General features: G+C 49.0%; 1 protein-coding gene across 4 annotated transcripts in view; it reads right to left on the reverse strand.

The window, feature by feature from the left end:
* LOC108164002 (mucin-5AC) overlaps positions 1–15,055 on the reverse strand; it is a 63,048-nt gene that overhangs the window by 17,497 nt on the left and 30,496 nt on the right. For 2 of the 4 annotated variants that reach the window (XM_017299575.2, XM_033393405.1), the window contains exon 1: positions 11,418–12,101. The exons of the other annotated variants lie outside the window; for them this stretch is intronic. In XM_017299575.2, the coding sequence (XP_017155064.2) occupies positions 11,418–11,456 (39 nt within the window). In that variant the 5' untranslated portion in view covers positions 11,457–12,101. Of the gene's footprint in view, positions 1–11,417; positions 12,102–15,055 lie in introns of those variants that run through there. 4 annotated transcript variants of the gene reach the window in all.

The following is a 15,055-nucleotide window of genomic DNA, read 5'->3' on the forward strand; positions in this document are numbered from 1 at the left end:
TGCTGGGAGTTTTGCACACCTAGCCGCGACGTCCTCGACGTCGTCTAGCAGCGGCAACCTTCACAAATGGAAACAATTTCAATTTCTCTGCAGCCGCCTTATCGCACCCTCGCACATATGTGTAGAAGGAAGCCCGGACCCACAACCAGACCCAGACCCAAGCACGGACCCGGACCCGGACCCGGACTCGGACCCATGCCCAAAGCCTAGCACATCCCGAAACCCTCTTGGGCTCCACCAAACTTTACAGCTCAAAGTTACCGATTTGCGCCTGGGTGCAAAAAAAAAAGAGCGGAAAAAAGACCTCCCACCCGATGGTTGGAAGGGGATGAAATTATTACAAAAAGGCAGAAAAGTTGGAGGGTCGTTGGTAAGGGTAAGGGAAGTAGATTTCTCTTCGTTTCTCCGTTCTTCCGGAGTGTGTGGCACGGTAAAAATGCGTAGCAGATTAGCGATTTAGGGATGTGGAAAATTCGTACGTCTGCCACCCTTTGCCCAACTCCTTATTTAAGTACGAGCACCAACGGCGACGGCTATAACGCGATGAAAGGGGTTCCAGAGTAAGCGTCGGGAACTGTTTCGAGAGACTTGCAACGAAGGGCAAGCGCTAAGCTGTTGCAACCACTAAGGCAACAATTTCTGAATCATTTTAGCAGTTGCTGTAGGAGCGCTCTGCCCAAAGACCCTCTGTATTCACAGAACTTTGCATTTAAGACCAACCGAAACTACTTACACTCGAATCTAAGTGTACTTTTTAAGAGAAAGAAAAGGTATTCATATACTTGGAGAACTAAAACCTTATAGTTATCAACGTTCCATCAGATAGGTAACGTGTCTAAAAGCACAAAACTCAAGATCCCCAGGGGAGCAATATGGCTCTGAGACGCAGGGCTACATATAAATAGATAGTGTATCTATTTTTTAGCATTAAAACTTCGTACAGGAATAGTACCTGATAGTACAATTAGAAACATGTTATATTTCTTTGTCTATGTTCTATGTGTTTATCATTTCCCCCTCAAGTGAATTGGAGATCTGTCACTTACTTGGTGTGCTCCTATGGAATAATATCGCTGGGGATACCTTTCCTTTATCCAATCTAGTACAATGTGGGGATGGTAATTAGAAGTCGAGTTCTATTCCAACTAAATTTTGGAATCCAGTAAGGGAGCAGGACTCATATGAGAATAGAATTGAAATAGAATTTCACCAAACATTTCCCGGTTGCAAAGTTGATGTTGCACAGTGCTGGGCGGCACCCCTTTCACCGGCACATCCGCAAAGTCGTGGCTGCCTCCTAATGCTGCTTTGATTAAAAAACGCAGCAGTTTTTAATTTGTGGCAATGGTGAGCCCTCCCCTCCTCCCCTCACCACATGCCCGTACTCTCTCCCCTTCCACTTGGCGATCCTTTGGCAGAGACAAAGGCAGGCAGCCAATGATTGAAGTGTATATCCTACTTTTCAATTGCCCCAGCCTTGGAGGCTGCTGCAACTGCCCCTGCGGCATGCCCCTGCCTATGCCCTTACTCCTGGCTGTTGTCTGTCACTGTTTATAGGGACACACCCCTGGCCGGAGGACTAGCACTAGCAGGGCCACCCTGCCACCGCAGGACTATAATTTTTATGTTACCCATGCACTCGCCTACCAATTAAAATGTCTGCAATGGCAACGGCAGCGGCGGCGGGCGAGGCAGCGTCGGATGTGCTTATGTCGCTAATAAACCGTATTATTAAGTGCTTGGTCGGGGCCGGGGGGGGGTTGGGGTTGGGTTTTGGGGTTAGACTGCATGGTGCACCCCCCCCCATACCCGTCCTTACTACGAGAGTGTGTCGGATGGATGTGTGGGTGAGGCGGTGAGTACCGTGGCTGCCACTTTCAACTTCCGCCGGCAAATGTATAATTCTATGCCACTGCACTGAAGTTTTTTCTCCCACTCCCCCACTCTCCCAGCCCCACTTTCAGACCTAAACCCCTGCTCCCACTGCAGGCCTCCCTCTCCGGCCATGTAAATTAATTTTAAGCTGCTTAAGGTAAGAGAACATTTTTCATTTCGTTTTGTGCGGCGCGTGGCAGCAAAACTTCATTTTCATCGCCATGGAGTTGCCCCCAGCTGCAACATTATGGAGAAATTGTTGCACCAAATGCACCAAAAGGGTGCACGGTTCCAGGGCTTATCAAAACCGGCCCAGACAATGGGCCCAGAGTTTCGCACTCGAAACTCACTTGCAACAAACCAGGGAAACATGTCTTATATTTTTACAGAAGTAAACTGTTTTGTTTTCTCCTTACCTGCAAAGAGAGAGGAGAAACGGGAATAATAAGAAAATAGTTTTAGAAGCAAGTCTTCTACATTAAAAAACTAACTTTCTAACGCTACTACTTATGGTTTACTAGTAGAAAAAATAATTGTCAAGGATATGTTTAGAGTACATCTAAATATGCAACAGTATTAAAGTAATATTTATTGTGGCAATACATCATTATCCATGAACAGGAGAATCTTTAAGGTCATGCAAACAGGCTTCCACTGCTATGCAATGATTGGGAAGGGATTTTCCAACATTCTCTGATACAGAAGAAAAGAACATCAACTACATTTAAGGATAGTTCAGTTACAGAAAGATACGAGTATACATGATACACGATCTACCATGATAACACGATAACTCCCATTCCCATCCCCGCAGAGCTCTCCATCATTTCATGGGCCATCTCAGAGCTCCCGTTAGGAACTGCATTCATCTGCCCTCCCATTCATCATTATCGGGTCTTCTCGGCCCTCACTCCTCCTCCACTGGCCTCCGGCACCGCGCTTATAGAGGTCAAAAGTAAGACAAACAAGCGGTCGAGCTTGGGCTCGGGCTGCGGGGCGTTGGGGGTTTTTTTGGGGTAACTGGAACTGGTGCGGCGATGGCAGCAGACAAACGCGCTGATAAACTTTCGACCCCTGCCTCAAAAAAGTGCCTTGCCCATTGGAACGGGTTGTGGGGGGCTCGCAAGCCCATGTAGGGGTGGGTAAGGGGCTGGGGTTGGCGTTGCAGGGGGGGTAGAAATTTATGTGGGTAGCTAGACGGCGAGGCGAAACTTTTGCATTGAATTTGAGCGGGGCAAACAATTTCTCTATTTTTTTGCGACTAGTTTTTTCGGTTTTTTATGCACAGAGAGCTTTTGGTTGAAGGGTGGAGGGGTGGGGCTGTGTGGCGGATCGGGGAATGGCTGTGGGTGGGGGGATGGAATGGAAAACAAAAGGATTTTGCAGCTAAAGCGAACGGATTTTTAGTTAGTTGTTATTATTTTATATGGCCAGAGCCAGAGCCAGAGCCAGAGCCAGAGCCCTGTGACTCGGACAACTGCAACTTTTGCCCAGAAATCGTCCATCGTTCAGCAGCGCCGTCCCCCGCACCTCTCCCCACAGAATGGTAGCCGTGGCAACGCCTGGGGAAGGGAGCGGACAGCTAGGGGTGCAGGTTCCATTTTCCTCTTATTTTTTTGCCCCTGGAATGTGCGCCAAAGCATAATAATAAAAGCGAAAGGAATGATGGCTGGAGAATAGGAGTAGGAGTGGAATTGGGAAGGCAAGGAGTAACATGCTCGTTAGCTCCAGCTAGAGAGACTGACAGAGAGAGAGAGAGAGAGAGAGATATTGTGGGAGAGAGAGCGGAAAAAAGAAGCATTGGGCAGCAAGCGCAAGGAATAATCTAAAAAATGGAAACCCAAACGAAACGCAAGACAAACTTTGCTGCCAGAGTGGGTACAAAATAAATGAGGGACCGACCGGCAATGGGGCAAATGGTGCTGTGGAGGGGTGTGGATGGCACAGTGGATAGGATGGCATGGGTTGGGGCGGTTCAGAGTAGGGGGCGGTATGGAAAAGCGGTCTCGGTCTGGGGCTGCTGAAGGACTCGTCGCTGGATGAGTGCCACGGGCAGAGCTCGAACTTAAAATGGACAAACGTCCAAAGGCACCAGGGGCGGAAATGCGAGGGGAGGCCATGGCCAAGAGTGTGGCATCGTGGAGTTGGAGAGGGGGGCACGGAAAAAGGAGCTTGATGAGCAAGGACGCCGACGACGACGACGTTGAGTACAGTCAGAGCACAGACGGAGCCAGCAGTGATGGCATGAGGGGAGGACGGAGGCAGCCTGGCGGACAACGTTCGCGTGAACTAGTCCGCTGTAGTCTCTTCTTCCGCAGCCAAGAGACTCCCTCCACTCCAGCTGTGTGCTCGCAGAGAATGAGGGTTCCACTCCCCCACACCCCAGACCCCACACCCCCAAGTGTATGTACAAAAGGGGATAGATACTGGCGGTGGCGGGTAAGTATGAGGCGGAGGAGGGGGGGACTGGCGGATGAGCAAGAAATTTTTGTATAAAAATTGCACTGCCAAAGCAAGCAAAGCGGCAGACGACTAAGGGTAGCCAAAGGGAGTGGCTGCCACATGGCTGGAAAGGGGTAAGGACTGGGGTGGAAGTGGACGTGGAAGACTAACGAAAGGGTTAGGTAAGGGTTGGGTGAGGGTCGGTTCGGTTCGGCTAGCCCAACGTTTTCTGTGCCCAGTGCGGTGCGGTTCTAGGACGGCGTCCTGGGCTGTAATCCTGTCTGTGGAACGGGCTGGATTGCTATAGCTCCTTCCTGGGGGCGGCAGGGGTGGCTGGCGAATAAAAAACTGAGTCAGCAGAAAGCATCAAAGACCGGGCAGAGCAATGAAGGAACCTTCACCCCTGCTGGACAATGGACAAGATACATCGTAATAAGATGTTCCTGAATGATACAATCAAAAATCATATCATATCGTCCCATATCACATTATTTTTTTTTATTTTCGCGCCTATATTCGGATAGAATGATGTTCAAAAACGTATACGAGAGAAGAGCTACAAAGCCCACGGTACTCCCAATTCAGCCCACTGTGCAGAGCACATTGTGCCCCAATCCTCATTCCCAATCTTAGACGTCCGTCCATGGTGTCCAACTTAGAGCTGCCTTCTTCGACGTCTTCGCAGTGGAAAATAAAGCGCACGTTCTCATAAAAGCCCCAGCAGGATAGGACTTTCTGCTCTCTTTTTTTCGGAGTGCTTCCCTGGGCCGGGGACCGTGTGGGCTGTTCCGAAGGAGGACAGTGGAGGACTGCCTGCAGGAGTATGAGTATGAGGGCGTTGAAAGGGTACAAGACAGCGTTCTCGTTGAGCGGTGGTCCGCAGCAGAAATGTTGCTGACTTGTGCCCGTGCCAGTGCCCGTGCCCGGGCCAGGGCCTGGGACAAGCACCACGGCAACGACTGCGACTGTGAGGCTTGAGTAATTCAATAGGGGGGCCCGAGAGAAGCGATGTCCACCTACCCCTCGGAGCTACCATCCGGAGAAAGTTGCCGGCGCACGCTACGTGGCGTATTTCATTAGCAGTTGTGAAGGCGTGGTGGGGGGATGGGACTACGAATGGGACTGGGACTGAGACAGAGAAGGGGGACCTCTGAGTACTGGCACTCGCGAGCTAATTTCGTTCGTAGGCTTCCTCCAGATAGTAGTAGTAGGTGTGACCTGTGTGCCGGAGCAAGGCTTAATTGTCTATTTCAAGCGGCTAGACGAGGGTTGATATGATTACCCCAGCCAGAGAGGAAGCGCCAGAGATGGAGCCACTATTTTAAAGTCGACTGAAGCTTAAGGAAGTACCCTAATATCCTTTCCTTCTTCCCACCCTCCATCCTTCCATCTTCTTCCATTTGCCGTTTCCTCATTTATTCATTACGGCGGACTATGCATAAATTTTTTTCCAATATTTTGTGCCTCGAAACTTTTACCCCGAGTCCTCGACTCGAGCTGGCAGCCCTGCAGAGTTCTCTAATTTGTGTTTGAGTTTCTTGTGTCCGAGGAGGGACCGAAGAGGAAGTAAGGAACATTGGCGCAACCGGAAACCTTTTTTTCCATTCCATCCTACTCTTCCCTGTCGTCTTTCTCCAGCTGGCACAGATGCCCAGGGACAAGGACTGTAAGTGGAGACAGGAGGAGCGGACCGTCGGCATCGTTGTGAGTCAGCCAAGGAGCAGGCGAAAGCAATCCCCTGTCCATTCCCAAAGTATAAAACTGGCAGCCGAAATCTTGCCAAGCAAAAAATGCGAGTCCAAAGCTCCCCCAAGAAGGCAAGAAGGAAAATACAATGAAGACGAACGCTTTGGCTAAGCGGAAAGTTGCCTGTCCAACGGCTCTGTGCTGTGGCTGGGACTGGGGCTGGTGCTTTGGGTGGGTTCTGGGTCTTGGATTGGGTGTCGCTCGAAAGCACGAGAAGATGAATCGTTTCGTTTAGGCGTTTTGAGCACTCGAGTGGGCGAAGTCGTGGGGAGGACTTGGCTAAAGGTTATTACCAGCGACAGTTGTGCCTGGAGGGTAGGGCCAGAATCGTAAGCAGCGGCGGCAGGAGGCAGAGAGGCTTTAAGTGTGTTCCATCTACACATCAATCGTGGTGCCTTTGCTGGACTCTGGCGAAAAGCATTCGCTCATTTTCATTAAAAGCAGAAGGAGACCCCCTTTGGTGGGAGCTAGGAGACGTTGTCCCAAGTAATAAATGTAAAATGTGGCTGATGAAACACTGCACAAAGATGGCACGGGGGTACGGGAGCATAAAAATTTGTAGATGTTGGCTTAGCTCATCAGCAGCCACAGCCAGATCCCAAGCCAGAACCAAAGCCAGAAGCAGGAACAGGAGCAGCAGCAGCCGGAGCAAAATGGAAAATAATGAAGGGTAAGCAGAAGATTGGAGATGGGGCTGGGACTGGGGCTGGGGCTGTGACGGGGAGAGGTTGATGTCGAGCTAGTTCAGGACCAGGACCATGCTACAACATGATGTGGGTTTCATTTGTATGCTGCCTGGCGGCGACAGGAGGTAGGGGGACTTCATGTGGGAGTGTGTGTGTGTGCCGGCACCCCTTTAAGATGTCTCGGGTCTCGAGTCCCCGGCACTAAAAAGCATCACAAACTAACTAAGTACGAGTGGGGTGTGCGGGAGAGTGTGTGTATGTAGTGTGGTGGCTTTTAAGCAAACGTCTTTCCCAAGTGAATGGCCCGAGGGGTAGATGTTTGGATGGATGGGGGAGGCGGAGCAGGAGCACGAGCAGGCATCAGTGGTAAAAGCCAAAAACGTAACCTAAAACTGCAAGAAAATTAACCAAAAATACTAAGCCAAAGTCGAAGACGCACACACACTCACACACATGAGGACATGAGTGGGTTAGGGGTTGGAGAGGGATGGCAAGGGTGGGTCTGAGGCTTGTGCCTACCAAAAGTGTAGCACAAAATTTGGGGCATGTATGGGGGCGAGTGTCTTTGGCTCGGCAACACGGAGACACTGAGGGGAGTAAGGGCAGATGGGTAGATGGGTAGACGCAAAAGAAGAAGGAGAAGGAAAGCTGGCACATGAAGGTGAGGTCGAGGCGCTTGTGTAGAAACTTTCGGCATTGTTTTTGTGCTTCAGATCCTGTCCCTGTGTGTCAGTGTGTGTGTTAGTAGATTGAAGGCGGCGGCGTCGCTTGTCGGGGCATCCTTTTGTGTCTGTATGTGTGTGAGTGGGATTCGTTTCTCTGCCCCCCATCTCTCAGTTCTCTTTCTATCTCTTCTCTATCTCTGTGTGTGCCCCGGGTTGGGGATGAGCCAAGTCTGGCAGCAGCTCCTCCTCCAGCCTCAAGCCAGTAGGCACCAGCCCATTCTCTGAAGCGACTTTGATTGTGGCTGAAGCTGAAATACATCGTTGCCTTCTTCATTTCCTTCTGCATCCACCTCCATCAACGCCTCCACCTCAACCTCTGCCTGTGCCTGCGCCACTCTTCGTCCTTTTTTGGCCAGGCCAAGATGGAGTTGAGTTGGCAGATTGCTTGTGCGGCTGTGTTGGTGTTGGTTTTGCTGGGGTGTGGGTGGTTCTGTGTGTGTGTGTGAGTGTGTGTGTGTGTGTGATGATGGGTGGGTGAAAAGGTTGCCGGGTTTCCCCGTACGTCAAGGCCTTAGGTGGGTGGTATTCTCGGGTTCTTTTTTTCCCCGTTTTGGGGTTTTGTTGCGGGAAGAAGTGTTCGGGGAGGGGCACTCAGTCCTGATGGCTGTTACTTCTCTTGGTGGGTGGGCGCAGGGGCTGGGCGTGAGCAATGGGAACACTGAGGAACCAAGGCACTGACAGAAATGCTTAGTACAAGAAAATATAAGTATTGATGAAGAATCGATAATTTATCGCTACCTATCGAATACGATTGAATGCTGTCGATAGTCTATAAATAAAATAATACACAAAATATGCTCCATTGTCTTTAACTTTTGTAGTCCTTATTACTCATCGGAAATAGATCGATGCACCTCATTGATCAGTAAAAGATAATGTAAAAAGGTATGTTAGTATAAACGGATTTCAATACTCTACGATTTTCCACTGACAAGTGCTCAGTGTTCGAGCATAACCCGTCGTGATTGTCGCTTGCCCTTAGCCAAAGTCGTTGCTGCAACCGACTCGACTCCCATTTCGCCTACTCCGTCCCATTGCTGGCGCCCTGCCGCCACTCCGTGCACCGCCTAGATCATCCACCCAATGTCCTGTCCCCCCTCTGCCATGTCGTCTTTGGTGTTCTTGTCATCTATTTCTATTTTCGAGGAATGGATGAGCAGATGAGGGTCTTGGGCTGTCTAACTTGTCTGTTTGTATGATGCGACGCAGCCATATAACCACTCCCTGTCCCACCATAATACCGCCGCCATTCCATTCTCCATTCATGTGTGTACCACCCACTCCTCATGTGCGCCCGTGTGTGTCGCTGTGTGAGTGTGTGTCTGTCCGCAAAAAACCGTAAGCAATTTTCCGTAACATCTAACCGAGGTAGAGAGCCAAGCCCCAGTCAAGACAGTCGAAAGACGTCTCCGTCGTGGCGAAAAGTTGCTCCATCCCGTGGTCCTGCCATATCCTCTGCTAGAGCTCCAGCTGTATCTCCATCTCCCCCGCCGCCTGTTGTTGACGACATTGACTGGTTCTAGTTCAGATTCTCATCCTCCCTCCCCTCCCATCCAGGGTCGTCGTCTGCTTCGATTCGCTTGGCACGTTGTCTGCCTGCGACACTAATGCTGAGATGTGTAACGGTGACGAGGCCCGGGCCCAAACCTGGAACGTTCCTACCTCCGATGATGGGCTGATGACTGACTCCCATTCTTACTCTGACTCTAGCCCTGGCTTTGCCGGCACCCGATACCAAATCATGTTTGATTACAGCTGAGCAGCATAACAATTTATGCCCGGAATGGGCGTCCGTGGAGGCTTCGAACTTTCCACAAAATCTTTAAGTTTCGGCCCACACACATGGAGAATTTTGAGACTCAAATTAAACACAAAGACGCTGGCCCTGGGCGCCTGCCCCACACACGAGTATGTCCTGTGGCGGCTTATGTGCGCTTAAGCGTAAATCTTGACCCACCCACAAAGGGTTGATGGTGGAGATGGATTGAGGTTTCCTTTGACAAACGTGAGCACATACATGGTGGTTCAACTATTTATATACAAATGCCGCTGACTATATACGAAAGTCAATGCTTTTGTTGCTTTGACGGTGGGCTTGGGGGCTCGCCCCGGTTATGGGGGTGCTGTCGAGCTGCGATGGAGTATTAGACCACCCCATAAACAAGTAAGAAATGAGAAATTTTTTTGGTGTCAAATGAAGTTTGGATGCTCTTCGAAATGACTGTTGGAAATGTAATGATGTTGAAATAATTTCATATGTTTCAAAAATGAAAAATTTGTACACAATCTTCAGTAGCCTATCTTTCAAATTATAAAAGTATGCTGCACAAATAGAACTCTCTTCTTCAGGGATCTTTGAGGAGCCCAGATAGCAAGTCCAAGTTACCCTCTTCAACAGCATTAGGACAAACACCCTACCACAAACGCACACACAGACACAGATGTACACATAGAGAGCAACTTTAGGGGAGTGCTGGTCAGTCTCTGGACTCGCTTTGTGTCTTTGCCTGTGTGCGTGTGGTAGTGGGAGTGGGCGTGGGGTGTGAATGTCTTGGGGTTGGGGTGCGGTTGGGACCAAGAAGCAACTTCTTTTGTGGCGGCAATGCTGGCGCCCAAGTTTCCCCCACCGTGGCACCCACTTTCCGTAGCCGTTGCCATCGCCATCGCCCTCCTCCACTTCGCCTTCATCTTCGTCATTTGATGAATTACTGTGCAGAGCAAATGTGCGCCCTTCGCTAGGGGTGGTATGGGTATGGGCATGGGTATGAGGTTGATGAGGAGGATGGGGCTGTTACGGTGAGTGTTGCTCTTGGTGTGTGTGTGTGTGTGTGTTTGTGTGTTTGTGGGTGTGGGTGTACGCTTCGTTTCATTTTCGGCGGCTAGCCCCCCAGTCGTGCCCTTCTCCTAAGCCAGACACCCGTTGCCACCGCCACCGCCTCTGCCCATACCCCTGAGTAGACAGAGACACACGCACCCTTAGCCAAGTCTTGCCCCAGCCTCAATTCGCGCTTCTATATACCAAGGAGCCCGCACAGACACGGAGCAGACCCACACTCAGACAGAGTCACCGTACCGACGTATATCATTAGGGTGCCTCTTCCTATGCCATCTCTATATCTTCTTCGCCCTGTGTATTCCATCACCCTCTGAGACCCACCTAGGCGCCTTTTTATCCGAAAAGGCATTATGAGCAGGTCTTCTTCTGCGAGTGCTGCCTACGCGGCGTATTAGCAATATTTTTGCCACTGTCTACGGCTCTTCCGTTCCTTTTTGCACTCTCTCCCCGCGGATGTATCCTTGTATTTTTTCGAACTGTTTATTCTGCGGCTGGGTAAATGTGTCTGGTCTGCGGTGTGTCATGGGAAGGGCGCAGGCAAAGGATGGTTGGCTCAGTGGAAGGGGAAAATTGATTTCATATAGGTTTTGTTGAGAGCTGGAGAAAATGCTTTCGTAGGACTCCAGGCATGTCTAAGTGCTGGCCGAGTGCGGATTATAGGGTGAGATATTGGGGATATATGATAGGTTTAATTCCTAGGAATTAAAGGGAGTGTGCTTATGCCGAACATGCAACAGAGTAAAGAAGTAGTGTTTCAGTCAAAACGTATGACTTTTACTGAACAATTGAGATCCTAATGCACTAAACTTCATTCACGAATTAATCATTAGGAACGGTTTAATTAGATGATGTGTGTTTTAGAAAATTGCAGGATTTCGAAGTCATAGGAAGTTACTTTTACAAGTTCCAGAACTTATTTAATTCCTTAATTCATTTCACACATTTTCCACATCGAATTCACTCTCATATACAAAACGAAAGAGTTCAATTGCCTTGCTTTGCACATGGGATGGAAAACTTTTTGAATACACTTCATTGAAGAGCTCCTTTGAATATGAATCCCTATTCACAGAACGCATTTCGCGCATTCTCCAAAGGAAAACTCACCTTGTGCAGCAACACCGAGGCTTTTCTTTTAGATGCCATTTTCGTGCTGGTGGTGGTGCCTCCGCCAGCACCTCCGCCACCGCCACCGGTTGCCGATGCGGTACGTGTCGATGTTTTTGGTGTTTTTCTCGGATTCTTCGGAATTTTGGCAGATTTTTTTAACGCCGGCGTCGGATAAGGAATTCGGCCAAAGACAAAGGCGTTGAACAGGCGGAAACGGTGCCAAAATGCGACGATGTCAAAGCTGCTGTTCAGGCAACTGGTTTCGATTGGATCTTTAGCACTAAACACACTTGTAACTTCCGCTTGAGTTCCCAATGACCGGAACGGATTTCTCGGCTTTTTGGCGGGTTTTTCTTCTTTTTCTTGCACAACAACTGACAACAGCTGACGAGAACTCGTCAATATCTATGCGAGTATGAGTATGAGTATCCAGTGAGCGCGCGGTTTGGCGCGACGAATGCAACAAGCGGTACACTGTTACTGTTTGGCACACTTTTTATCGGGTGGTTTTCGAAATTCGAGAGTAGTTGGGCGGGAGGGCGGTTCCTGTTTAAGTTTACTGTGATTTTTTTTTGATTCTTTGTATTTCCCAACGGTTTTGGATTGGATTTTTGCTTTCTGTTTTTTTTTTTGTACTCGGCTCAGAGCGCTTCCACCAGGGGTGAACCAAACACGACGAAAGCCAACTGCTGACTGACCAAAACAGAGACAGACAGATGGGTTTTGGGCCTCGCTGGCTGCCGGCAGCGACGTCGACTGCGGCGTCGAGTGAGAGCGCTAGCGAGTGAGAGGCGCTAGGTGGCAGCGCCTGCGCAGTGGCCGCCAGCGGGAATGTGGGACGCCGTCGAACGTGCGTGTGAAAGGCGAGCGCCAAAAAGTATTCAACACAATGTGTCCAGGCGGGCAGTAGCAGTGGCAGTGGCAGTGGGCATGGCCCTCTCTCTCCATCTCTGTGCCCACGCCAGCGAGAGCGAGGGATATGAGTACAAAAACAGAGAAACGCCGATAACGCGACGCTCGCTCGGCGTCAACGAACCAAGCGCCAGGGGTTGGGGCTGGCTCCCTGCCAGGAGCTGGCATCCAGCCGGATGGCGGCGCGGCAGATGAGTTGACAAACAGCTGAGAGCCGGAGTTTTGTGAATGGAATGGGGGGGAAGGGCATGGGCAGGGGTAGTGGGTAGTGGGGTTGGGTCGGCAATTATTTTTGTTGCTTTTTTCTCCTTTTTTGTTTCTCGCTCTTTCGTTTTGGTTTGGCTCTTTTTTTTTGTGCACGCGACGCCGACAAAAATGCAACAACAACCAGCGAGCGTCCCCGTTAGGTGGTAGGGGAGGGGAGAGTTGAGAATGTGAGTGAGTGAGAGTAAGTAAATGAGTGGGTGGGCGAGAGGGTGGGGAGGGGCTCGAGGACCGTTTGTTGCTGTTGCTGTTGCTTTTGTCTTTCTTTCGCCGGCATGGCGCAAAAAAGGCCGGCTGGATCGTCATCATTTTGGAGAGCGGGTGGTGGGGGGTTTCGTAAAGGGGGGATGGGAATGGATGGGTGGTTAGAGGATGGGTGGATTGGTGGATGGGTCGGGGGACGTTGTCGGCGTTTCGGATATGAAAAACGCACAAAAAATATAGAAGGCTGGTCGGTCGGCAGGAGCGTGGGCTCTGATGGAGTGGGTGCGGGCCTGTGGACCGGAGTCGGGAAAAATAAATGAGAAAAATATATGAGCCGGCTACGTTGTTGCTCTTCTTTCTCTCTCTCTCTCTCTCTCTCTCGGTCGCTCTCTCTGTGCTGCTCTATGCTGGCTCTCGCTCGCTCTTGGGTTTGATGCGATCCTGGGTGTGGGCGGAGGGGTGCGAAAGTGGACAACGTTGTTGTCGCTTGTCTGCTTGACTGAAACGTGGTGTGAGGTGGACCATGTGGGAGGTGGACCGTGTGGGCATGGACAGCGTAAAGTTTTTGAAAAGAATAAAAGGGTAAAAAGCGGCGGGGGACTGTTTCTCATTCGGGTTGGGGTCCGGGTCTTGTGGGTTTTGGTTTGGGTGAAAAAGGGTCAAGAGCGATGGCTACCTTTGCGTGGTTGGGTGGCGTTTGGGTCTTGATGTGGAAGGGAGCGAGAGAGAAAGAAGAGATCCGGAGCAGCCGTCGCAAGCGTCAACGTCATTGCCGTCGCTATTTCAACGTTTTTGGAAAGCTCCTCTTCTTTCGGCTCCTGTCTCCCGGCCATGGCCGATCATACAATTTTACTGATTCCCTCTCGCAGTTCCCGATGGGGTGGGGCAGCGGTAAACGTATATTTTATGAGTAGAGCAGTGTGAGGTTTTCTTTCGATTTTACTTCGAGCTGTCTTCTTAATTTTTCTCAAATGGAAGCAATGCAGAAGAAGTGGAAAGAAGGGTTTATACCAGCTAGGAAAGGTGAACAAGTCCATCCCTCTTATGGAGAACTATGCTATGATCCGATTCTATAGGTTCGGACTGGATACATCAAAAGAGGGATAGGTTTTAAGAGAAATGTATGTGTAGAGAATCAAGTAGAGGAATTCTAATTTGTATATGTTATCGATATTGGATTTACTGAGAGAAAAATGCCATAGTAAAAAGAAAAACCATCCAAATTGAAATTAAATATTCAGTTTTTGTAAACAAACATACTTAAATTAAATCGAATTTACTTTGATTTAAATAATGGTGAATGTATTAAAACTTATTTTTCATGAGTCTCATATTTAATCTCAATATAATTCACATTAAAATGTTTAATAAGTAAATGAATATAGTTTAAATATAAAAACATTTAGTTTATATATTTAAAAAAATATTTTTATTTTGAAATGGCATAAATATTTAAGTCTCATGGCTGTTTCGTCTGGGATGGAAATAAATAATCTCGCCAGAATTTGAAAATCGATCCTGGAGATACTTTAAATCTTGAATTTATCCCACCGTACACCAAAAAACTTAAGAGCTGATTTTTCAACAGTTCCTATTCCTGAAACCATGATCAATTCTTTTTGTGAAAATATTCAAATATACTGTCCTCTTCTTTCTGCAACAAACGAAATTCCATAATAAATATTGAGCTTACATGCAAACCTTCACCCTTATTCTTCTCTTATCCTTTACACACACACACACACACACACACACACACACACACACACAACCAGCAGCTTTTATCACCCTTCTTGGAATTTTCGATGGAAAAACACAACAACATAAGGAAAAAATTACCCTGGAAAAACTGGGAACAGTTCAGGCGGAGTGGGAGTGGGAGGGGGAACGCCTAAGTTCGACGTGCGAAGTGCGAAGCGCGGGGGAAACTCTTTCAAGCGTCGATTGGACTGTCAGTTATTTGATGATTGTCTACAACGGTTCTTTTCATTTTTTCGGTTATTCGCTGCTACTTTTTTCCTCTTTTCTACTTTCGGTTGCCTCTACGTCACACCATTCTGACCGAAATAGCTGTGGCAAAGGACAGACAGCAAAAAGAAAGGGGGAACGAAAGGGAGAATGTGGCATGACAGAGGGCGATAAGTGACGGGCGATGAGAGATGGTAGGGCACGTGGTTTGAGGTACTGAAATTAGAGCGGATGTGGTTGGTTTTTTGCCGAGCGGGGACTTTCAAGTAGGGGCAATCAAATATGTT

This window comes from Drosophila miranda, chromosome 4, assembly GCF_003369915.1.
Source record: "Drosophila miranda strain MSH22 chromosome 4, D.miranda_PacBio2.1, whole genome shotgun sequence".
Classification (NCBI taxonomy): domain Eukaryota; kingdom Metazoa; phylum Arthropoda; class Insecta; order Diptera; family Drosophilidae; genus Drosophila; species Drosophila miranda.